Below are 25,916 nucleotides of genomic sequence, written 5' to 3'. Positions count from 1 at the left end.
CCCCCAGCCATTGAAAAATTCTTTGCTCATGGGCCATAGTTTACCTGCAGTCGAGGAAAAGGAAGGCTTCTGGGTAAAACAAGGCTATGCTGACCTCACATCGGTCTTTCCAGGTTTGTTTTCTTACACCTCTTCTATGAAGAAGGCCTGCTTCAGGCTCTAGTCCTTGTTGAGTAGTTCAAGATGACCAGAAACCTTATTTTCACCCTGAAGCCTCTTCCTTGCTAATCTGAAATGCTTTGAATGCCACTACTTATGCTACACAGCTGACATGAAATAGTTCATTTAAAAAGCACTGTTTGGGCTTCCCTGGTGACGCAGTGGTTGAGAGTCCGCCTGCCGATGCAGGGCACATGGGTTCGTGCCCCGGTCCGGGAAGATCCCACATGCCGCGAAGCCTGCGTGTCCAGAGCCTGTGCTTCGCAATGGGAGAGGCCACAACAGTGAGAGGCCTGCATACCGGAAAAAAAAAAAAAAAAACCCTGTTTGGTAAGGACTATTATCCCCATTTAACCCGTGGGAGATTGATGGTTTATGCCTATTTTGGGTCATAAGTGACAGGAGGATTTGAATCCAAGTTACAATCACAACTTTGTTGTTTCTTGAGTTTTGCTATTAAAAAAAACACAGCCAGGGAAGCACCTACCCTTAGGATCTAGAATTCCTCTTATGTACAATTGTTTTAAACTCCTATTAATTCTAAAGCCTGTGATTAAGGACTCAGCCTCCTAATGCACTAATCTTTAGCAATGGACCTAGTGGCTAATGGCTTTAATGTTTAGTGTACAGAGGGGAGAGGATGAGCCAGGTACGTAGCAAGAAATAAGTCTTGCAGGTTGGCAGGAAGTTTACAAGTTGCAGAAAAGTAAGGAAGGACGTGACACAATGAGAGTATGTCTTTATTTCCTAGGGCTACGTATGAATTATTCCCTCCTGAATGAGACAGTTTTTAAAAGGTAATTTGTAAAATACGAGTATACATTCTCCCAAGGTAAAGAATATTTTCCCTCCAAATTATATACCCATTCTACTCCCAACATGAATATGTTTGTTTAATTTTAAAAATTTAGTTACATGTCTGTCCAACCCTAGCTTCATAAGCCTAAAACTCTATGGGAACCGCCCCCCCCCCCACCCAGTTTTTCCTGGTTCTCCTGTGTTCTTAACTAACTCCTCTCCATACAAAGGATGTTCCCTACCCTAGGGATGGAGATACATTCTGGGCATCCCACATTAACCCCACTAATAATAACACATGAAGATCTACACTTTTTAGACCAGTTATCACTGGAACTAAGAATTTCTACACTGAAATGAACAAATGAACAATGAAAAGTGTTGGAAACCTGCTTAACCTCCTTTCTACTTCTTCGATTAAGTTTCCTTTCTAACTCACATTTATTTCTTTCACCAAGGTTATAAATTTGAATTCATCTGTATATTCACATACTTTTAAGTAAAATAAAACATAGCACCTTCACAGTTCCACATGTTCCCAGAACTTCTGCTAAATTCAGTGCTGTCAGTAAAGTGACCCTGTAGGGCAGGAGCAAAGTTATCACTCAAGTTTTTTGTTAAACAAACATATCACTCAAGGTCAGTACAAAAATATTTATTGCTAAAAGCTGAACTTGTACTTCAGTAACTTCTTTGAAAGTTCCAGGAGCTTTTCTGTTGTCACTAAATTAAGCCCTTGGTTTTTCACATTAAGGAGGGAAAGAAAAAAAGCTCAGCATGTTAGTTGAAGCAGTTTCTTCCCCATCACGATCACATTATGGATCCCATGCATGAAAAATATGTGAGGAGCTGTCCAGTTAGAGGCTTTGGTTCTGAGAGAGGTGCTCTACGGGCTGCTGCATTGAGGCCGATTTGCAATTTTCATCCAACACCTTTGCATTGAGTGGTCTTGCTGTGAAAAAGAAAATACCTTATTTTCAGTTTAAATAGGACCATTCAAGGATACAACAATTATGTGAAATGTTTTTAAAACCGAGATGCAAACTTCCTATGCACTCTAAAGGGACAGTGAAGATACATTTTGTTACAAATCAGTATTCTGTATCATAAAAGTACTTCCTGTATCTTAATGCTTGCTTGCTTTTAAATGGACAACTACAATCCCACCTCATGACAAAACGGAGGAAAGGTAAAATAATGTGGCCTCCGTATTAAATTTGAATATTCGTTTGGAGAGTTATGTTTAGTTGCACACTTGATATTTATTGTTTATTAATAAACTGGCACATAAAAATCAAAAATTCTCCTGATCAGTGCCTAAAATTATGATGGGATTCTTCAAATCTGAATACAGTTGTCCTTCAGTATCCATGGGGGATTGGTTCCAGGACCCCCAAGGATACCCAAATCCATGGATACTCAAGTCCCTTATATGAAATGGCATAGTATTTACATATATTTTAAGTCATCTCTAGATTACTTATAATACCCAATACAGTGTAAATACTATGTAAATAGTTGCAAATACAACATAAGTTCTATGTAAATAGTTGCTGGCACATGGCAAATTCAAGTTTTGCTTTTGGAACTCTGGATTTTGGGGGTTTTTTTGCCCTGAATATTTTTGATCTGAGGTTGGTTGAATCCATGGATGTGGAACTCACCAACCATATACAGACATATCCATCCTATCTGGAGGTTCAGTAAGTGTTCACTTCAACAGTATACTTTTGTATAAATACTCAGTTTTTTAGATACACATGTGTTATCTCTAAAGGCTTGGATTTTAAGAAAAGAACCCTTACCTTTGTTTGAGTGCTCGTAACTGATGTGTAAAATCTCTCAGTTGTACTATTTCCCTCTCTAGTAATCAAGATGCTTTCTTTAGTTTAGCTTTGAGCCAATATTAGAGGCAAAACCCTCCACCTCCCTCCTATTGGGCACCCTCTGCTGTTCCCCTTTTCGCTTAAAGGAACTGATTTCAAGCCCCATTTCCAGAGCAGCGCTAGCTCTCCTTCCCCCACCTCTTCTCTTTATTTTCCTACCTCATAGCAGAAGAGGTAGGAAAATAAAGTTTTGAAGCACTTTCTCCTGCTATTAAATGAACTGAAGACAGGATGAGGCATCAACAGATAGCAATTAACGAGATTTTACACAAAACGGGAAAAAAATAGGCTGAAAACAGTCACATTTAGTAAATACTTAAAAAACTACAACCATATCAAGCTTTCTCTGTTTTTTCCATACCTTTATATTAAAAACTTGAGATTTATTCTCGACTTCCAAGGTTTGTGCATCACTTTCTTTGCAGTAACTTTCTGCTCCAACCGTATCCATAATATTGCTTCCACAATTCTGTGTATTATAGCCACTATCCATCTGACAGGAATGAGAGGGAGAGAGAGAAAAAAAACCACCACAGGTAACATTGCAAAGTGTAATTCACTTGACCACAAAATTTATTTTGAGGAACTTTTATGTTTAAATAAGTAAATTTATTTTAAAATATTTATATAAAATATATATATGTAAGATTTGGCTTATGTAATTATATATAAAGACAGTATTTTAAAACATTTAAATGAATCACTATATACTATTATTCACAACTGAATGATACAATTTAATATTGTATTAATACAATTTAATATTGATCATATTGAATGAATTTAAAAAGTAATAAACATAAAATTGCTTGTTCTTCAAAGTAGTTACTACAATTCCTTCTAATAAAACATATCTTGTAATTTTATTTTTTTTTAATTCTAGGTTATTTTATTTTATTTTATTTATTTTTTGGCTGCGCCACGCAGCATATGGGATCTTAGTTCCCTGACCAGGGATCAAACCCGCTCCCCCTGCAGTGGAAGCGCAGAGTCTTAACCACTGGACCACCAGGGAAGTCCCTGTAATTTTCTTGAAAGTCAGTGTACAAACCACTAAGAACATACTTCCCTGTTACTTTGTGCTCACACCCAGTAGATGAAAATGAAGATTACAATCAACTTCTTCCAACTCATTTACCAAGCTTGTCTTAAATGGCTTACTTGCATCTCTAAATAAAATTTACCTAAATGGCAAGCTACCTTTAAGAGGATTCAAAACAATACACATTTTTTAAAAGGTGGCTTACATTATACTCATACCCATCACTGAAATACAAATCTTACCTTCATAATAATACCACGTACATAATGGCTCTAGATGTTAGCTCAGCTTTTCATTTTAATTAAAATTACAGCATTCTACAACACACTGTTACAGCCCAAAAGAGCAAAAGAAAAAAAGGGACTAGCAAACTTCAGTTTTGGTACAAATATGACAAATATTTACTTCATGAGGGCCTAAAAAAAGCACCAGCCCTGTACGGCGCTCCATGTAATATTCTTATTTTCTCCTTGCAGCACCCTATTAACTTCACAAATGAGGCTAAGGCTCAGAAAGGGTAACTTTCACAGTGTCGGAATGAGATGACGAAGAGCTGAGGCCTCACTGCCCCTGTCCACTCACTGCACACTCCACACTTAACGTGCACAGTGACAAACACCAAACACAACCCACAATGCAGTCATCTTGCACTTACGCCCTTTTATGCAAATTATGATCAGCGAAAGAAAGACTACATTTGCCCCCAACACAAACATAAGAATAGCCTAGAAAGTGCATTCTATCATCATCTTAAGAAAAATGTTTCCAGTTTTCGGGAATGGATGCATATTTGTTTACTCCTGGGAGTGACGTTCCATTTGAACAAAACCCTTGTGGTGCAGGGAGTACGGTACACAAGGAGTCTGTCCCACTCTCTAGGAAGAGAAGGACCATGGTGCCCCTAACATAACATGGTGGCTTACCACACTGGCTCCCATCCAGACCACTACTAATGTCAGTGCCTACTATGTGCCAACCAGACAACACAGGTCATCTCGTTAACCGCCACAGGCGTCAAGGGAGACAACATGGTATTCCAAACTCTGGAAAGCCAATGTGACTGAAACAGAGAAGGAAGGGAAACAAAATGAGGCTGGAGAGTAAGGGAAAGGCCAGACCATGCAATGCTTTGCCAGCCACTCTACAGATTTTTAAATTAACACCAAAAGCAAAACAAACAAAAGAGTTACAAATTTAAGATTAAGATGCAGAAATAAAAACTCAATGGAAGGGTTATTGTATGAAGTTGACCAAATTTCCCAAAAATTAGAACAAAAGGGAGTTAAAAAAAACTGTGAAAAGTTTTTAAATTGGAGAATCAAAAGGAGTTCCAAAGAATGGTGAAAACGAGAGGAGAAATCTAAGATATTATTCAAGAAAAGATCCAAGAAGTGAAGGGCATGAGTTTACAGATCATAAGGGCCCTCTGAGTGCCCAGTACAACTGATGAAAAGGAACCCATACCAAATAATCACTGAAATTTCAGGATCCTTTACTCCAGAAAGGGATAAAAAGAGACCATATGCAAAAGATTAAGTATTAAAATGGTTTCAGATCTCTCACCAGCAACACTGAAAACAGAATCAATGAAACAAAGTCTGAAGGAAAATTATTTCCAAACTCAAATGTGAGAGAATAAAGAACATGTGATCAGACGTGCAGTATCTTGAAAAAGGTACTCTTTCTCAGAAAGCTACTAGAAAATGTGTTCCAGTCAAGTGAGAAGTAAACCAGGAAACAGAAGAACGGGGTACAGAACATGCGAGAGGTTAAGGGAATTCTCAGGATGATGAAGGGATATTCCAGGAATACAGCTGTGTACAATGCTTGCAGGCCAACCCATCACAGTAAAGCAAGTCAAAAGGCCCTGGGAAAATGTGACTGTCTTTGAATGTTTGGAGCTACCCCTGTGGTAGGAAAGAATGTATAGAAAACATTTTTAAACTACAAAATGTTCTGCAAACAGTACACGTTATTATGATATGACCCAAAGGATAAAACTGAAACTGACTGATAGATACCACAGACAGAACCATAGTTCAGCTCGCTAGGGAAGAGGCTTGTAAATGGTGAGAGAAGTCCTCTAAGATGGGCTGGGATACCCCTGCAGGTACTCAGGCAGGGAGTGATGGCAACTTATAATGAGACAGGCTTCCAAGGGGTAGGTGGACTGGATGATTAATGTGTATTTCCATCTAAGTATTCTATAATGCTGCTATAGATGCTCTGAAAAAAAGAGGCAGTAAGAAAAAAGGAGAGCAAAAAAGTTAACAATACCTTTAAGGCTAAGTTTGACTGGATGCGCTTCTTTACTTAGGAACCAAATTTAGAAGCTGGAATATGTAAAAGCGATTCTAGTGTATTTTTTTGAGCAACAATCCTAGAAGTTAGGATAGGCAGCATAGGCATAAAATATGAGCAAAAGATTATATGTAATTTGGGATCATTTAAAATCCCTCCATGAGTTTTACACTTTAGCATGTCAAAACTGAGAGCACTAAAGCATTATAGAGTTGTTGTGAGAATTAGATGAATTAGTATCCATTAAGAGGTTAGAAGAGTGTCTGGCACACTGGAAGACTGTGTAGTATTAACTATTACTATGGGTCAGTATAAACTTGGATTAAAGAACATGGAATCCAGACTGCCAGGATTTGAATCTTTTGACTCCACCACTTGCTAGCTATACAGGCAATTGACCGAACCTCTCTGACTCTCGGTTTCCTCATCTGTAAAATGTGGATGATGGTATACCTATTTCACAGGACCGTTGTGAAGATTAAACAAATTAACATGTGTAAAGTACTTGGAATAATGCCTGACATATTGTAAGAGCTACATCATAAGTGTTAGATATTGTTACTATGAAATGGCAGGTAGAATTGCCTTTCTAGTTTAAAGTTCTTTCAAAACTCTCAACTCAAAGAATATGAGTTAGTGGAACAAATGTCTTTCTGAAAGTAAGTGCTAGCTGTGAAGTGTATTTGTCAAATGAATCATGCTTTCCTGTTGCCAGATGTTGCAAAATTGGAAATGTATGATTACATGAAAAACGGTGGTTACAAATCACATTTTTTTTAAAGTCCAAAAGAAATATACATAAAAGTGCTCTAAACTGCTTTTCCTAAATTATATAAAGGAAAAACCAAAACTACTGTATTTTTAGAATACAAACACTACACCAAAAACTGAATTCTTTGGGAACTAGCTCCACAGGAAAGAGAGGTGAACCCTGAGAAGTTGCCGGATTCTAGCAGTTTGTAAAAACAGAGCAGCTTGATTTCTTTACTGCTCTCTTATTTTCCTACTCCAAATAAATATCAGTGAATGTGAATATTAAATATATGCATCATCAGTCCAAGTTAAAAGAACTAACCCTCTTGATATCACTTAGTACTGATTAAAAATACATATGTAATGCTGTTAAGTCTCACATACAACCCATTTTCTTTCTCACTATAATCTTACAAAAGAAAGGATGAAGAACAAGGGACCAAGGAAAGGACTCTAGAATATTCAAATACCTTACCTGAATGTTACTGCTTTCACAAGGAATGACACTGCTTTCTGCGAGAGGTGACATGCACATGTGAGAGTTTTCAATACTGAAGGCGATCCCACTCACAAAGTCAGTCATGGGTAAACTCCTATTATCAACGGGCTCCTTAATCCAAGTGGTCTCATCTGCTATCTCTATGGGATCAACCATATCCACAGTGTTATTCTCCTTCTCACTTTCCACATCCTGAAGCAGTGCCAATTCTTTCTCAGAAGCACCGGACTGGTTCTGGGTAATAGACATGGCGGTCACTACCAAGTGCGCGCCATGTGGACAAGTGTCACCATCCAACTGCGGCAGGTGGACTCCAGCCGTGCCCATGGCTAGGGAGGAGGCGTCTGTGGAAGGAACATCTGCCTTGTCTCCTTCATCTTCGCTGTGAGCCTCGAGAGTAAAAGGTATCCGAATCAGTGAGGGCCGATACTTAGCACCCCCTGTACACATCTCAAGTCTCATAGGAGACCAATTTTTAATTGGTGAGCAGCCATCTATATAAGGACTTCTGATACACGGATTGGTAATTCCATTAGCATTTGTTCCAGACGAAGCATCAGGAGAATGGAAAGTTAACTTCCTTTGCTCTAAAAGATTGGGAGTGGAAAAAAAAAGATTGGGAAGGAAAAATCACATCATGAAAACATGGACATGGGAAAGCCATTACTAAATGGTCATCATCATGTTTCATGCCAGAAAAACTGGATTTCTCTAACAGTGGTGTTGTTTCCTGAAGTGAAATTTTGGTGTTAAAAATAATAGCACAAATGAATGTGTATCCATAAACAGGGAGAGGCTCTTCAAAATATAATTCCTCTGGCAAATATCCTCAAGCATATTGCTACTATAACAATGTTGTTCACATCCAAGATAATAGAACAAACCAGCTGATAGCTGCAAATTAACAGCTGTACCTGGTAAATGAAATATGTAATAATCTATTTGTTTATGTAAAATACTATAAGCAACATTAAAAGGCAAACAAAAAACTGCAAAATAATATTTGCAACAATAAAGAGCTTAACAATGGTAAACAAAATGATCAAAATGCCTTAAAAGTTAATAATTTTTATAGCTTCGTTAGCTTAATAAAAACAAAAGTTTAAAAAAATGGGCAAAAGCATATAAACAATCCTCCCAATGGTAAATGAACATATGAAGTGTTTGGTCACACAAATAATAAAAAATATGGAAATTAAAGCAATGAGAGACCATTTGTTCAACAAAAACACTGAAGTCTGAACTAATAATCCCCCCAAACAAATGACCCATAAACATTTGGAAAAAGTTCAACATTGTAATAACCAAAGACAAGAAAATTAAAGCAGTAAGCGACCTTTTTGTAATGTACCAAATTAACAAACATCAAAAAGGATGGTAAGACCAGTGTTGCTAGATGGGGAAAAAGATGACTTTTCACACACCACTGATGAAAATTTCAATTGGTACAACTTCTTATGAAGAAAATTTGATAAAATTCCTCAAGAGCCTTAAAAACAGTCATCCCCTTTCACCAAATAATTCCACTTCTGAGAATTTAACCTAAAGAATATGTACAATACACTGTACATACGAGAAAAAAAAAGAAATAATTTAAATGTTTATCAATGATTGAAAACAAAAGATACATCTGTGAAATGGAATATCATATAGTGATTCAAAATCATGGTTTCAAACAATAATAAATGACTTGAATGACCTACGAAAATACTCCTAATAGAATGCTTTGTGAAAAAAGCAGGATATAGAACTATGTGTGTGTGTGTGTGTGTGTGTTCATATATGTATGAAGATATATACACACATACACATGTACGTATATAAAAGGAAGACTAACAAAAATAGTTTTCAGTTTTCCAATTTTATTTACTATGAATAGGTTTTGTAAACTATGAATAATTTTCAAGAAGTGCTATAATTTTTTTCAAGGAAAAACTGACATATTGCAAAGAAAAATATGTAAATTCTCACACACTACCTAAAAACTTTACTCAAACAAATATATCTTTACACAATATCAATATGAATATCTGATTACCAAAGTCTGAACCTACACACTGGAAGGCATACCGAAACCAACTTATCTCTACGACAGCCATCTTTCTTTGATTCTGCTTGTAAGATGTTTGGTATAAATACTGCTAATCAAATTACCTGTATCTGACATGAGAGCAGAACTTTGCTGAGAATTTCAGTCTTTGAAAGTAAATTGTTCCTTTTGTAAAAAAAAAAAAGTAAAAAAAAAAAAAAAAAGTAAATTGTTCCTTTTGTAAAAAAAAAAAAAAAAAAAAAATCCAAGTTTCTAAATTTTAAAAGGGTGAGTGGTCATTTGGAGCTCTGTAGTTAGAACAAGCTAAAAAGAGACTCTTTAATAACAAATATTGACAATATAAAATTTTAATTGGGGGTTGTATTACAAGACATACCTGAGAGTGGTGTCTTTCCTATTTGAAATGCAATTGGTGAGAAAGTGGGTGAAGAAATAGGTGAAGGACTGGTTATGCTTCCCAAACTGTATTTTTTTGCACTACCCTGAATAGGGCTAGAAGAAAACTGCCCCTGTGATAAAAATAAATAAATAAAATTAAACGGTTCTCTTCCTTAGCTCTGTCACACCAAGTGCTATTTATCTTTATTTTTGAAACACATTCATAAACTAGGTTGTATAACTTTGGTTATTCACCAGAAAGCAAGATGCCACCTTTGCTTTGTGGCAAAAGGCAAGACACCAAAAGGCAGGCCCACAGACACACGAAAAAAACTTATGGTTACCAAAGGGGAAGGTGGGGAGGGATAAATTAGGAGTTTGAGATTAACATATACACACTACTACATATAAAATAGATAATCAACAAGGATCTACTGTATAGCACAGGGAACTCTACTCAGTATTTTGTAATAACCTATAAGGGATAAGAATCTGAAAAAACCATATATACGGATGTATAACTGAATCGCTTTGCTGTACACTTGAAACTAATAAAACACTGTAAGTCAACTATACTTTAATAAGAAAAAAAAGGTAAAACAACAACAACAAAAAAAAAACACGCCAAAAGACAAGGCATCTTGTAACAAGGATAGTTAAGAAGACTGTTCCAAAAATTCTGAAATAGAATATACTAGAGAAGATAAAATATAAATGCACCGTATTTACACAAACCAAGTAGCAGTTTATGAAAAATTTTAAGTTAGTCCACTAACACCAATCTGGTTGTGTTATACTGAAACTCTTCCGTAATTCAGTAAGTACCTTACCCTGAAATTCCTCGAGACTCATTTACCTCTAAATACAAAATTGGAGAGTCTGACAAAAAGCATTCCTATACCTAATGACAAAATTTGAACTAGGCTAATCCGCATGAAATATAAAACTCAAAAGACAATCATTCCTCTTGACAGCAATAGGAGCATCTAGGTCCAAGATGCCTATAGCCAACCAACCAGCCACTTGGCCCACTTCTTACCGAACTCGGGGTCTGCACAGGGCTCCTACACTGCACAGGAGATAGATCTATTGAATAAAAAACCTCAAGTGATGCTTGAACACCACTACGAGGACTTCTGGGAGAAGCTGGAGGTAAGGAGTCAGAGATACTTCCGTTGCCATCTAAAAATAGCTTTCTTCTGAGGGATGAAGAACTGAGGTTTCCGGGAGATTGATCTGCAAATTCATCAGCTCTAAAATAGTCACCTATATTTAATATTAACAGAATAAAAGGCAGAGCTAGTCATTTGGAAGAGCAATTATATTTCAGTTGTCTGATGTTTTAAAAACCAGTCTCTATGTTTGAACTGTTTTCCAAAAAGAGGGCAAAGTTTAACTGCACAGGTGCTGCTTGAAATCTGAAACGATTCCTTCTTTTTTTAGTGCCTCATTATTAGTATGGGTAGTGCCAATAAGATGTGTTCATGAATAGTTTATGTCTATAGTTAAGTTCACTATGATAAAAAGGCTAATTCAGGCCATATTAAAGAAAAATGAGAAATTTCAGGCTTCCCCACTTCTTTAGAGGAGGCATTGCCACAGATTCCCACTTACAAAAGCCATTAAAACAAAACCTTTTATTTAAGTTATTAAAGGTTTAAACAAATACAATACTTACCTAATACCTTTTCTAAATTAAAATCCACAGGAAGAGACAGCAATGTCTGGCAAGCAGCTGGAAGCAAGCAGATAAACACAAACATGGTTAAATCAATGCAAGTGTATCCCATGCAGTTTAGCATGTGCTTCCCCATCAACCATCTCCCCATGATGCTCCAGACAAACTGAATTATTTACTTTACGCATCCCATTCCATAACATGCCACCTTCCTGTTTCCCACACTTTCCAGCACTGATGTAAACCTGTTAATGATAAAAGATAACTTCTGGTTGTGCTGCTGGCACTTGTATCAGAAATGAAGCCAGCCTGGGTTTCCCTGGTGGCACAGTGGTTGAGAGTCCGCCTGCCGATGCAGGGGACACAGGTTCGTGCCCCGGTCCGGGAAGATCCCACATGCCACGGAGCGGCTGGGCCCGTGAGCCATGGCCGCTAAGCCTGCGCGTCCGGAGCCTGTGCTCCACAACGGGAGAGGCCACAACAGTGAGAGGCCCGCATACCGCAAAAAAAAAAAAAAAGAAGCCAGCCTATATATATTTGGGGATAGATTTCCCAATATTAACAAATTTTCAAAAGAATGCCTTCCAAAACCAAAATTCGATTCACATGATTTGAATCACAAAATAACACACTATTGCCACTTCTCAAACATGGATGGATATATCTATTCTAACTGTTTCTCAAGGTCAGCTCTCATATAGCTTATTCATAAAAAGTAAACAACTTCAATTCCAGAGTGAAGTGTTATCACATGTACTGAAATTAACATCAAATGTCGCTTAATATGGAACATACTTCTTTTCCAATTTACATTCATACTCACCATTGCTTGTCTCAGAATGTACGGTCAGCTTTCTTCCAATTGGAGATTCATTATTGACGTTAATACCTGTAAAACATTCTAAGTGAAAAATCTTACATTTTCTGTTCACTTACTTTAGGGTTACTCTTTCCAGAGTAAAAAAATGAAGTGTGGAAACTTTTACATTTAAAAAATAAATGTCTGCATATGTAAGTATATAACTTGGCATGTTTCTGCTAAGTTTGTTTGTTTTTTTATTGATTGATTGATTGTCAACTTCGAGGAAGCATAAGGATAAGACTTAAGGATTACCACAGCAAGTAAGGCGGCACCAAGAGATGCTTTTTAGGGAAAGCAGCGGTGCTCTACATGACGTCAACCTTTAAAGGTTGGGGACACACGTTAGTCAACGTCAATGTCCTCAAACAGATCCTCTGTTGCTTGATGCTTTTCCAAAATGGAAATAGATAAATTGTTGGAATTAAAGCACCAGGCCATTCTGAAAGAAACTGAAATTTGATCAATAAAACCGTGCTCAGTTTTCTTTTTTCGCCGAGAGGAGTCAAAAATATGGGTGCAAATAATTTTTTAAAAAATCTGAAGTTAATGACTAATATTAAGCTTCTTAACTTGAAAAAGCACCAGGTAGTAAATAAATGGGTGAAAAAATAGAATTCTAGATTCAAATGCCTTCTCTGCTGTAGGCAGTGTGACCTTCTAGAAGGCAAATGCAACCAAGGCACTCTGCTGCGAAAACCCTGTAATGTCCTTGGTCTTTAGGCTGGAGTCCAAACACCTTAATGGTGTAAATAAAGCCCTTCCAAAACCTTGTCTCTGTCTCTAGCACAGCTGTCCTCCAACCGAACATTATCTGAATACCTTAAAAAACAAACAGGTTCTCTCTCTCACCTCTAGGTATTTCTAATATTCTTTCCTCTCTGACTTTTCTGCCCTATTCCCCGAGTCCGGCTAACTCAAGTCTCAGCTTAAACTGTGTCTTCCATCTAGACAGGATTATTCTCACACCACTTTTCAACTGTATTGCAAGTGTTTTCTTGGTTGTTTCCTCTAAAAGGACTTCATAGATAACTTTAAGACCACAATCAAATGAGGAAAAATGGATGGATTTGATTACACCAAAATAAGAATTTCTAGGCAACCAAAGACATCAAAACAAAAGTAGCACATATGTGACTGGAGATGACATGTGAAATGTTTAGAACTAAGATAACTACAAATGTAACTACAAGGTATCTTAGAAATTCAAAGGAAAAAGAAAGAGACAACAACTCCAATAGGAAGGAATTAGAAATAGGCATTTTACAAGAGAGGAAATAAAAAGGCTGTTAATATATGAGAAATGAAAATTAAAACCATCATTTAGAATGTCAAACAACCCATGAGAAAGGCAAAAATGTGAAAGCCACGTACTGGCAGGGATGTGGGGATATGGGAACCCTAGGCACTGCGGGTGGCTGTGCAGACTGTACAGTCGTTCTGGCGAGCAGCCTGGCGCCGCACAGTCAAATCAGAAAACATGTAGCCTATAACTCAGAAATCCTCAGCCTATGTATAGTTCCCAGAGAAATTCTCGTTCAAGTCCATAAATAAAAATGCAATGGGTAGTACAGTCATTGAAGCACCTTGCTGCATAAATTGCTACATAAAAATTGACAGCATAAGCTAATGTGTACAAACAAAATCATTGTTCCCCCGACTCACCATTGTCTTTGTTATTCTTCGGGTAAATAACACTGAGCACTTACCATGTGCTAGGTACATGATCTTCAAAGTATTATCTCATTTCATCATTTCATAGGGAAGGAGAGTGAGGCACAGGAAAGCTAAGTAGTTCACACAGCTACTAAGCTAAACTGGGCATGACTCAAACCCAGACGGCATTACTCTAGAGTGAGGGTCAGCAAATGATAGCTCACGAGACAAATCGGGCTGGTTGCCTATTTTTGTAAATAAAGTTTTACTGGAACACACCCACACTCGTTCATTACGTATCATCAGCGATACACTTTCATGGTAAAGCAGTAGAGTTGACTGGTTGCAACAGAAACTGTATGGTCTGCAAAGCCTAAAATATTTAATATTTGGTCCTTTACAGATAGAGGTTGCCAATCTCTACTCTAAGGTAGTGTTTTCCAGAACTTTTTCTGTGATGATGGAAATGTTCCATATCTGTGCGGGACGATATGGTCACCACTACGTGCGGCTACTGAGCACGTGAAATGTGCATGTATGAGCAGGAAACTAAAATTTCAATTTTAATTTATTTAAATGTAAATAGCCACATGTGGCTAGTGGCTACCGTATGTCAAGAACTGTAAAGGGTCTGACAGGTTAGTGTGTCAACGTTGCATAGATGCTGGCTGAAGAAAGGAGGCTTCGGGTCACAGACAAAGGGACTTCATTATTGTCAGCACAGGAGGCAACATGAGCTTCATGTTCATGTCAGTTCCCTTTGCCCCCTCAGTCCCAAGGAAGGGACATGAAAGAGCCCAGGTGGATACAGCACACACAGAAGGTCTGTGCCCCAGCTGAGGAACGCTACGCACGGGAAATCCCATTCTTTATAAGCTGCAAGCAAACCTGCCCCAGAGGGAGACGTTACCATTACTGTACTAGACAGCCAAACAAACCTACCCTCTGCTCCAGAGGGATACTCCATCTCTGTTTTCCAAGGATGTTCACAATACAAACATCCTTGAAAAAACAGCCTGGATCAAAACCTGTCCGTGGCGCTCTTCATGAGATGTATAGAAATGCGAGACCCACAGAGAACTGAACTATCTCCCAACACCACTGTAGACAGCACAGGCCTGCGCACCCCCTCCCACCCCCGCCAATTAACCACTGTACTCTGTCATCACGGGCTTGATGAGCACACCAAAGAGGCTGTATGTAGTATTTTTAGCATCTTCCTGACCTGCCTCACTTTAACTAAAACAGGTTACCTCGAATATAAAATGATGTTATAAAAAAGATCACATAACAAGGTTGATTCACCTGTTCAAAAATCCAACATTAAAACACTGGGGGGAAGAAACCTACCATCTATGAATACATCACCTTGGATACAGAATTTTAGAGCTGGGAGGCATGTTATCACACAACCATCTAGTTTAACCCCTTGATTTTACAAGTGAAAAACTGAGGCCTAAAGAGATTGAAAAAGTTGATCAATGTCACCCCTTCTGGTTTATAATACAGAAGGTCTACAGCCCAGGTCTCCATCCACTACTGCATGCCACCTTTAGTTTGCAACGATTCAGAATCTGAACTGAGAAATGCATACTTTTAAATCCAGGTTCTGCCACCTTATCATATCTGTAACCTGGGACAAGTGCTCTAACCTTTCTAAATCTAGATTTTCTCACTTATAAAATGAGACCAATAATAGCATCTACTTCATATGAGCTGTTGTAAGGAATACTGAAAGCACTTAACACTGTCTGGACACATGAAAAGTGCTTAATCCATTTTTTCTGTATTGTGTTTTTGATAAAGAATGGAACAAATATTCCGTTATACTGAGAGCATAATTAATGTATGCTATACAGAAGAGCGGGCAATTCCACTGAAATGAGGGATGCATATAAACAAGTAATACTTGAACATTGCTCACAGCTCAAAGGGCAGTGAGAGCAAATATAAGATAACCACTTCCTAGAGGTAGAAAAATATTTGAAAGATTACTGGCTTGCTCTTCAACTTCCTTTTTAATTTTGCAGATAATCAGCTGTATTACACTGTCCCAGAGGTCCTATAAATGCCCATCCTTCCTCTACTATTATAAGAAACCAGGAAATTAGCAAAAAGCAAAAGCAATTTAAGGATTTCATTTAAAAAAATTAACCTTCAAAATCACTGCAAAAATTAACAATTCAGCTCTATATTCAATACCAACTATTTCTGCATCTACAGATCCTCTATAACCATCATTATAACTGATATTCACAATGGTTATGAAGAAAAAGTTAAATTCAAAATAGAATGGCCAAGAAAAAAAAGAATTTAGTAAATTTTAGTCAAGTTTTGAATCCTAACTCTTAAATAGTTAAATCCTCTGGTATCCAGAAATTTAATTTATAGCAAGCTTCCTACCAAAGCAGATAAACTGACACTCACTATATGTTGTTTTACATTCATTGCTTTTTATTTTTATGATTTTTATTCAGACAATTTTTAACACACTCACATTTACTGGAATCATATTCTGAAAGCTGCTTCCCTTCATGATCAGTCCAAGGAGAGGGTACGATGACATCCTTAGTGAAAAACTAGGAAAATTAAAGTCACAAAATTAGGCATATGAAATATGAAAAGGCAGCTGTGTTAAATAACCATCAAACATGTTACATACTGACTTTATAGTTATATTTTAAAATTTCATACTTAAAAGCACAAATGAGCAAAGGTAAAATGGAAGAAATTTAAAGTATATATAAAGAAAAATGTTAATACTTCAAATCAACCACTTAAATTTGCAAATTAAGCTAAGGTTATTAATCATAAAGGAAATATTTTTCATTTCTCCCCCAATTTTTTTGGACACGGGGAGAGGCTGACAAAAGGGAGGATGAAGAGGGAAGGAATAAATGGAGATAAATGTATACGTGTAAGCCGGTATCAATAGTGTGCTGGAGCTGGCTTGTCCTGACTCTCAAGATCTAATAATTAAAATTTCAGGAATTCTGTGTATCAGTTATCAAACAAAGCCAATATTAAAATTATGTAAACTTAAATAAACTATATTAAAAATAAAGGTAATAAAAACTCAAAATCATCATTTGCTAATTGTTTTAGTACATTTACCAACATCTATGCTCTTGAGGTTAATTATGTCTTTTGTGTCTGTGTGGTAGAATGCCTACATATAATGGTGTACTGCTACATTTCTTTCCCCATTCAGCGATGTCACATCACTAACTTGAAATTGGCCGTGGTTGGAGTATTTACACTATGGACAGCAGCAATCACTAAAACTCATACTCCTCCCACAGTCAGAGGGCTTGTTGTTAATTTACCAGCACACCACTGGCCAGTACACTCAAATGGAGATACAGCATTTGGATAAATGTGTTTCCTCTTTCATTCTGGATATAAAATTAATCAAGCCTAATACAGTAAGTAATACAGTATTTTCCCCTCCCGTCTCCATGTTTTGGAGGTAACTCAGAACATTTTCTTCATATTTTGCTATACCTATGACAAAGAACTAACTTCCTTGACTAAACTACCTATGAAAACATGAAGACAAGATGTTGAAAAAAGGAGGGGGGGAGGGGGAACAGAGATGATACAGACAATTCCCAGAAAAAAAGGAATATAAAAGACCCACAAACTCATGAAGCAAAGTATAAGTTCACTGAGAATGAAAGAGATACAAATCCGAATAACAAGATAAATTTTTAAAGTAATAAGATTAGCACAAATTAAGAAGTTTGATAATAGCCAATATTGCAGATATGAGAAAACAGGCAGTATCATAACGTTGCCGGGAGAATAAATTGGTACAACCTTTTGGGAAAACAATATGGCAAAATCTACCAAAAGCTGAAAACACAAACCCTCTGACTTAGCAAGTTCACAAAGATATACGTACAAGTGTGTTCACTGCAGCATTACTTGTGATAGAAAAAACACTGAACACAACCTACACATCTGTCAATAGGGGCTGGATTAGGCTATGATACATTCATACAATGGAATACTATGTATGCTATTTACTAATAACTGGTACGTGCTGATAATCAAAAAAAAATTCTAAGAAATTATTAAGCAAAAAAGTAAGAGGCAAAACAGTATAAAAATGATGATCCTACTTATGTGCAAATATTTAAAGGACATGTGCTATTATCACACATGTGATCACACGAATCTGAAAGTGTACTCAAGAAATTTTACAGTAATTACTTTTAAGGAGTGAGACAGGGAACAAAAGGCTCTTCATTTTCATTTTATATTTTTTCTTTGCAGTTTGTTTTTGTTTTTATTATGTGCATATATCTATTGTATTTCACATGCATACGTATGAATTTAATTTGTTGCTGATACATTAACTTCTGCTACATTGGCCCTAATCTTCACTCTGAATTCATTTTCTTAAGTTTTCTCCTGAATTTCCCTTTAAAATTAAGTCGAGAATTCGAAAGAGAAAGCATACTTCCCAAAATGTTGGGAAATGGGAAAGAGTCTGAGAATATTCAACTGGGGAGGAATCAAGTGACTGGATTAGAATTAAAATTTTGAAGTTATCAGATAGATTAAGAAGTAGATAACATTTGTCAGGAGTAAAGCATATGAAACGATTTCCTAAGAAATAGGCTATATCTGAAATATGGGGGCCAGCACATCACTGGATCTCTGAACATGCCATAGCTGAAGTCTTTTGGGGTGCAGAAGATCCAAGTGCAGCTAAGGAATAGAGGGGGCTAGTGAGAGAAAAAGGAAAAACAAAAAATGCTACCATGACATGAAGACTTTTGAGCAAATATCTAGATAGACATCGTTTATACTCTAAGAGTTCAGCAAACAAAGAAAGCAAGAAGTGAAAAACTAAGTTCATTAGTTTTATTAAAAAAAAAACCAACCTACCTTTGGATATACTTTTTCTATTTATCAGTACATTATATTTCATGAAATATATTCTATGTCTTAAAAATTCGAAGAACTAACAAGAACAAAAGATAAGACCGTTACTGAGGCCAATCTAGACTTCCAAGGCTTGAAAATATTCAACTTGCTCTATGTAAACTCCAACTTGAAACAATGGTTTGTGCTCATCCAAGGCACAAGGAAGGCCGTGAGAATGAAAAGATGAACAAGCACAATAATGGCCAAATAAGAATTCAGACTGGGGGAGAAAAGCACTCAACCGGTCATTACAATGAGAGGCGCTGGAACAGCTCAAAAACACTGGTCTTAGGGGAGCTCTGAGAGGGACTGGGGACGGGTAGGCTGGTGTGGGAGTTGGGACAGGAAAGGATCTGAAGGAAGTCTTCCTCTCTTAGAGGTGCTGTGCACGCAGAATCGATGCTTAACTAGCTTCGTGATCAGTAACAGTTTTAAGTTACCTCTTCAATGGCTTTTTGTCTTTTGTCTTCCACATCTTTATCTATTCTATACAGAGATAAAGAAGAAAAATAACCATGCCATTACTTCAGCAGATTGAACATTTAAAATAATAACCTTTCAAAGAAATCGTTTCTTTCCCCGTTGGAAACTGGCAAATGTTAAGCTCATTTTAAAAGAAAAATTGGGACCTTATCACATTTCATAAATTACAGTATTTAGATATTCATTCAGCCTTGTGCTGTTAGGCCTACCTCCCCCCTTTCCATTCACAGTTGGAATGGAATAATATTTTCTTTTAAAAGGCTTACATTGATACAATTTTTAAATTACTATTAACAATGCAAAGAAAGTAATTTGAATAAACTTTGCCCTTTAATCACCACAAATTAAGAAGTATGTCACTCCAAAGAAATCTAAAAATTGTCCAAATTCTTTTTCTTCAATTATAGCAAGTTTATCATAGTCATAATTTTAGAATCAACTCTTACTCTGAAATAAAAGGAAAAAAAACTATCATCCTTACAGTTCTAAATAAACAGGCAAAATTATTAATTCTGAAATGAAATATCAACAATATAAAATTTGAAATATAAAATATAAAACTTTGTCCAAACAAATTCTTTTTTTCCCACTTTGATACATTATGCAATTATAGCACCCCAAATTTATCAGCTGTAAGTTTTAATATAAATTGTCGGGTCTCAAGCACAAGGCATATACTTGCCAAGGACTCAGCAGTTAGCCTTGTAGGACCACTTCTTTTTTTTTTTTTTTGGCCAAGCCGCCGTGCAGTTTGTGGGATCTTAGTTCTCTGACCAGGGATTGAACCTGGGCCCTCAGCAGTGAAAGCACGGAGTACTAACCACTGGACCACCAGGGAATTCCCAGGGCCCACTTCTTTAATCTGTTCCCAGAAAGAATACTTGCTTACCATCAATAAGTTGGTAAGACACTTTTTTCTCTCCAAATTTTTTCATGTATAACTTGCAGCTTAAAGCTTATAATAATGTACGTGTATTAGAAATTAAAATCAAGTGGATCTCTCAAATAAGGGAATTGTGAGAAAATAGACTACAATGATAATCCACATATCTCAGCTTGAACAGCCATTCTGAGAGTACTAACTCAGTTCTCTCCATCTTATTGTGGACATAAACAGGTCAAAATGACAGGGCATAACAATAACAGCGTACAGTATTAGTAAGCTCTGATCTAGCAATACCTCATTCAGAAACTTTCTGCTGCTTCATCAGAGGGCTTTAACAACCTGAAATGTTCAAGTGATGGCTAGAAGCAATGAAAATCAGTTTGGCCAAATACTGGAGAGCCTGATCATGGAAGGTTCTATGGAGTCATATAGGGCAGGGTATCCTGACCAGCATGATGCATGAAGGGTCCAGTATTACAGGTATGCCCTGAACGGACCCTTGGTGGCCAAGGCAGAGAGGAGCTTTCAGGACTGTTCACCTCCTGTATGGACAGACTCATTTGTTTACACCAGGATGATTTGCAGTTCTCATTTTTATGTGTAGCATGGCATGAAAAAGGTGGAAAGCACTGAAATAGGGAACTTGGGTTAGAGAGGAAGAGACACTGGAAGCCTTTGCTTATTTCTAAGAAGGAATCAACATGTTTTAAGAGTATACTCACTATCCTCGGTAGAAGCCATAACCATTCACTGAATTACATGAGGAAGTTAAATTAAATCAGCGTCTTTCCCCCTCTTCTACGTTACAGGTCTATCTACTGAAATACACCAAGGTTCTTTTCACAAACCTGCTCAAACAATACAGGATTTACTAGTAAGTAAAGAAATGCTGTGTCACAACTTTGTTGACTACAGGGCAGGAAGAACCTCCTGTACTGCTTCAGTGCCTCACAGTGTTCAACGCATCTCTCTTGACGGTCCATGGTTCAATATACTGAAGAGAGGAGGCGAAGTATAGCACACAGTTTGTGTGAAACAAAAAATTCGTCTCATTCGTGACACATTTGCTTGCAGATATTCTTTTCACCTATTCTCTCAAAGGTATTATCTAGTGTTAAGTTAAAATCTTTCATGCTCTATCCCCATTCTAGTCCCTTGCTATACCACTTTGGATGTGCATTAATTAATTATGAGGGGATGGTCATCAAGCTACCAAGCCAAAAGAGGAAGGGGTAGAAAAGCCAGACAAATATTTGCAAGAGCATCTCAATACGTGTACATCTTTGTGTGATTAAATTCTAGTTAAAGGGAAAAGAATTATTCATTATCTTAGACCGATAACACATGTACCTTAGTATCAAAAATTAAAAGCTGATCATATCAGGATTTGATTATTTCAAATATAAAAAAAAATCAAACTATAAAACTGACATCAACAAAAGAGTCCCTCAAACTATTACTGACTACTGCTATCTGTAATTTGTAATTACAGATGACTGCAGTTGGTAATCAAAAAGTATGCATGTTCCCCCAAAGAAGTGTATGGTCTCACTACATTAGGCATCATTAAGTAACAGGAGTCTAAGACACACTAGTACTTGGAAATCTATACAACACATCAACAAAAGCATTAGTTAGGGCTGCTCTGACTACTAGGCTGATAATGTAAATCAGATCCCCAAGTGTCAAAGCTGGATGATGTCTAGAAAAGCTCTCTCTGTTGATAATGGATACTCTTCCATTCAATGTGTCTTAACTTGGTAAAGGGACTTTCAGCTTCCCTAAATGTAGGTGGTAATAAAACAGCATTTTACTCTATCCCATAACACCAAAAAGGAAAACAAAACAAAAATTCAATGGCAGAAGTCATAATCATGTACAAAGATACAGATTTCAAAATGACCTTCCTTCTACCACGTGCTGGGGAAGCAAAGGTGTCCCATAAGTAGCAGAGGGAGGAAACTGTCTCTAAAAGAAAAGGACTCCTACCCAGATCTGGAACTGTTAGCAAGGGGGTCTTGCTGGATGTAGTTCTTTGAGCTCACTGTTTATTTAGATAAGATAAATCTGTATCATAATTTTTCCTCCCTGATTTCTTTACAAATAAAAATATTCAACCTTGGAATTTCCTATCTCTCTTCACTTGAAAGTACGTTATTACACTTAGGTGCGAAAAAGGAAAACTTACCGAGAACGACTTAAGTATAAAGCTTGACGATGAATGTCTTCTGGGTCTATTTCTACAGGATTTATTACGGCTAGTTGATCAATAGACCATCTAAATTCCCCTGGAGTCTTAACAAAAGAAAGCGATCTTATGAGTAAAAGTATACTAAAATAGTTCATCAAAATGCTGACTTCAAATGTCAGCTTCAAAAATTAATGTGAATGGTTATAATATAAAAATATCTTACAGCTCATATTTTAAAATTTGACTTTACTACTAAATTAAATGGCAAATGGTAACCAAATCACACTAAATCAACTGACTTGACTGTATCTCTTTAAAATATCCAAGTCTTCCCTCTGGGTGATTGTTTAAATTACATAATAATAGAAAAATCACAGAGTATTAAAGGTATAGAAATTGCACAATTAACACTCATCAGTGATGCAACATGACCAAGTAAAACTAAAAATCTCTTACAGTTATCAAGTCTTTATTTTCACCAAGAATGAACTGAAATTAAACAAAGTCCTAACTACAGAAGTGCCTGCAAAAGCTCATAAAATAGGTGATCCTCAAAATAATTATGAGTGGTAAGCAGTGCTGCTTTTCTATATTCAACTACCCAATAAACCAAAAAACTTATCCAAATCCTAATCTGTAAATTCAGAATATATTTTTGAAAAATCAGGCCTAAAACCCCAAGATGTCATACATTCTTGCTTTGAGGATTAAGTTGCAGTCATTCTGTTAGTTTTATTAAGACTAACTAATACTATTCAATTTAAAATCATGAAGTCAGATAATGACTCAATATAAAGTGTATCACTGTAAAACTTTCCTCTAGTGCATAACTAGCTTCATGCTGATATGAATGTGTAGCTAGCATCAACAGCCACCCAGTTTAGTTTCCTAGATAATTTACTAAAAGATCAGACTTCAAAAGAACTTCTCCACTGTAGCCAATAACAGTAAAAATAAGCTAAAGAGATGAAGCCTTCCCTAATCTCCTAAAGAGCACGTTCTCTTCCATATCATCCTTGTGTTATAGCACATAACATATTCTCTTGAAGTTGCCAGTTTAGTGTGTCTATCCCATTAGAGGTTGACTTCTTTTTAAACAATCTGCAAGCTAATAATGAATGGGTGACAAAAATCCAAAAGAATATTAGTAATTTACGACATGTGAAAATTAAATGAAATTCAAATTTCACTGTCCATAAATAAAGCTTTATTGGAACACAGTCACATTTATTGTTTACATACTACCAATGGCCGCTTCTACAATACAAGGCAGAGGTGACTAGTTGTAACAGCAACCTGATGAGTTGCAAAGCCTGAAATATTTACTATCTGGCCCTTGACAGAAAAAGTCTGCTGACCCCTGGATGAGAGTATAAGCTCTTTGAGAATTTGTGTTTTATGACCCTGACTTGTTCAAGGTATAACCTCTATAGCTAAGAACTGTACCTGACAAATAGCACTCAAATAATGTTTGTTGAATACCGGAGAATAATTAGATGACGTAGTTTCTTCTTTATCATGGATTAGTACACATATCATCAACCATAGTAACTAGCACCACTCACAGCTGTAGGAAGCTAACATGCTATCTATTGAATAAAATAAAAAGAAATGCTAACTAAAAAAAAATCCGGCTAAGTTATTTTTAGCCCAACCACTACATTATAATGAACATTACAATTAAAAAGAACATTCCAGATATGTATGTTCCATGATAAATTTCCCACTTGTCAAGAAAGATAATTACATTTAAAGTTGTTTGGAAACACTAGTCAAGAATAACTTACTGGTAATTTTGTCGATTTAAAAACAGAAGGACTGGAGACAGTTTGTTCGTGGAGATTAGTGTAATCACCAGGACTTTCAAAAGGATTTAAAACAGGAATTCTTCCTGGAGTTTCAGGTGTTATTTGCATTTTTGATTCTCTGACATCTCCCATAGCACAGAGAGAAAACTAAAAAGAAATCAGAAGTATGTATAATAAAAGTACAAAATTCCCTAGACATTCATTTTGACAACTAAAATGTATTCAACAAACATACATTTCACAAAAAGAATTAACTCAAAACCTAAGCCTCCTGGGTTTTTTTTATAAGCTTACACAAACGTGATCCTCTGAATAACCTGGAAAGCTAGAGAGGGAAAGTATTAGTGATATAATTTTGCAGGAGAATTAACAAGTTCAGAGAAGTTAAGTGGCTTGTAAGCTGCAGTCCACCAAAGGTGAATGAGTTCAGGTCCGTCTTCAAGACAACTAAATGTTCCAATAAGCACAAAACCTTTTTCCACTAAAGAATTTATACCTACAGTTTTTAATTCATTATCTCAAGTCTCTACACACTTTGAACATAATTCGGATAGCCCAGCAATTCCCTAACAAACTGCAGTTACTAAACAATTATGAATAGCGAGCAAACAAGAGACCAGGAAGTCTCTGGTCTCTCTGTGCACGGGTGCCTTTCTTGCACATTAGCCCCCGTCGGCAAAGAATGACTGATTAGGGCTAGGAAATTAACCGCTTTGGGTTGCCTCTTCTCAAACACCCTTAGCGAAAGGCTAAGACCCCCAGGATAGAAGGAGAGACTGCATTATTTCCCGTCAAGGGGGGCTACAACTAGAGAAAAAGAACCCACTCCTTGGAAGGCTGACGTTGCAGCTGGCCTCCTCAGGTGAAGAACAGAAGAGGACACTCACGCCGGTGTCATCCCCAATCTTACTCGATCACTCTTTCTTGGCGACCCCTCTTCCGCACCTACTCCCTGGCAGCTTCCACTCATCCCGAGGAGAGCGTGCAGGCCGGTCCGGAGCCGGGCTACGTGAGCTCTCCAATTCGAGACAGGAGGAAAGGCCAGGAACTACAAAGAACATACCTAGTGGTGTGTACAAATAGGAAGCCCCCCAAAGCGACTCCAGGGCGCTTCCGAGGTGCCAGTCCAGCTCCCACGACAGGCACAGACTCTTTAACTCCCCGCTTCCGCGCTTAGGCCAACCAGAGCACGGGCCTTGCGCGCGACTGGCCAATCGCGTCTCACCGCTGTCCGCGAACCAGCCAATCGCATCGAGGCCGCGTAGTAAATTCGAATGACAACTCCCCGCTTCGCATTCCTCCCGGAGTAACCAGGCTCCAAATTCAAATCAACGCAGCCTCGCGCTGGAGAGGCGAGCCAGGGGCGGAGCCTGCCCGGCGTGAGCTGGGGACGCGCAGTGTGATTGCCCAGGAGAAAGGAAGGCGCTCCACTTCCGGGTCAGGCCCTTCGCTCGCCCCCCCTAGGCCTCCACCATGGCGAGTAGCAGCGGCGCCGGGGCGGCGGCGGCGAATCTGAATGCGGTGAGGGAAACCATGGACGGTGAGTTCCCGTAT

At 37.4% G+C, this 25,916-nt stretch overlaps 2 protein-coding genes across 3 annotated transcripts in view; one reads left to right on the top strand and one right to left on the bottom strand.

Annotated features, from left to right (window-relative positions):
* Nucleotides 1-1,134: 1,134 nt before the first annotated feature.
* BORA (BORA aurora kinase A activator) overlaps nucleotides 1,135-25,916 on the bottom strand; it is a 25,000-nt gene continuing 218 nt past the window's right edge. The window contains exons 1-12 of one of the 2 annotated variants that reach the window (XM_030838675.2): nucleotides 25,426-25,553; nucleotides 24,342-24,509; nucleotides 22,552-22,658; nucleotides 19,435-19,480; nucleotides 16,557-16,638; nucleotides 12,368-12,433; nucleotides 11,545-11,601; nucleotides 10,906-11,132; nucleotides 9,865-9,997; nucleotides 7,415-8,025; nucleotides 3,205-3,336; nucleotides 1,135-1,909 (exon numbers count right to left, since the gene is read on the bottom strand). In XM_030838675.2, coding sequence (XP_030694535.1) covers nucleotides 1,844-1,909; nucleotides 3,205-3,336; nucleotides 7,415-8,025; nucleotides 9,865-9,997; nucleotides 10,906-11,132; nucleotides 11,545-11,601; nucleotides 12,368-12,433; nucleotides 16,557-16,638; nucleotides 19,435-19,480; nucleotides 22,552-22,658; nucleotides 24,342-24,494 — 1,680 coding nt within the window. In that variant the 5' untranslated portion in view covers nucleotides 24,495-24,509; nucleotides 25,426-25,553 and the 3' untranslated portion in view covers nucleotides 1,135-1,843. Of the gene's footprint in view, nucleotides 1,910-3,204; nucleotides 3,337-7,414; nucleotides 8,026-9,864; nucleotides 9,998-10,905; nucleotides 11,133-11,544; nucleotides 11,602-12,367; nucleotides 12,434-16,556; nucleotides 16,639-19,434; nucleotides 19,481-22,551; nucleotides 22,659-24,341; nucleotides 24,510-25,425; nucleotides 25,554-25,916 lie in introns of those variants that run through there. The other variant, XM_030838673.2, reaches the window with a different exon arrangement.
* MZT1 (mitotic spindle organizing protein 1) overlaps nucleotides 25,633-25,916 on the top strand; it is a 13,434-nt gene continuing 13,150 nt past the window's right edge. Inside the window, exon 1 of the mRNA XM_030838679.2 lies at nucleotides 25,633-25,902. Coding sequence (XP_030694539.1) covers nucleotides 25,836-25,902 — 67 coding nt within the window. The 5' untranslated portion in view covers nucleotides 25,633-25,835. The remainder of the gene's footprint in view (nucleotides 25,903-25,916) is intronic.

Source organism: Globicephala melas, chromosome 18 (genome assembly GCF_963455315.2).
Source record: "Globicephala melas chromosome 18, mGloMel1.2, whole genome shotgun sequence".
NCBI classification, from domain to species: domain Eukaryota; kingdom Metazoa; phylum Chordata; class Mammalia; order Artiodactyla; family Delphinidae; genus Globicephala; species Globicephala melas.
This window is presented reverse-complemented; position numbering and strand designations above follow the sequence as displayed.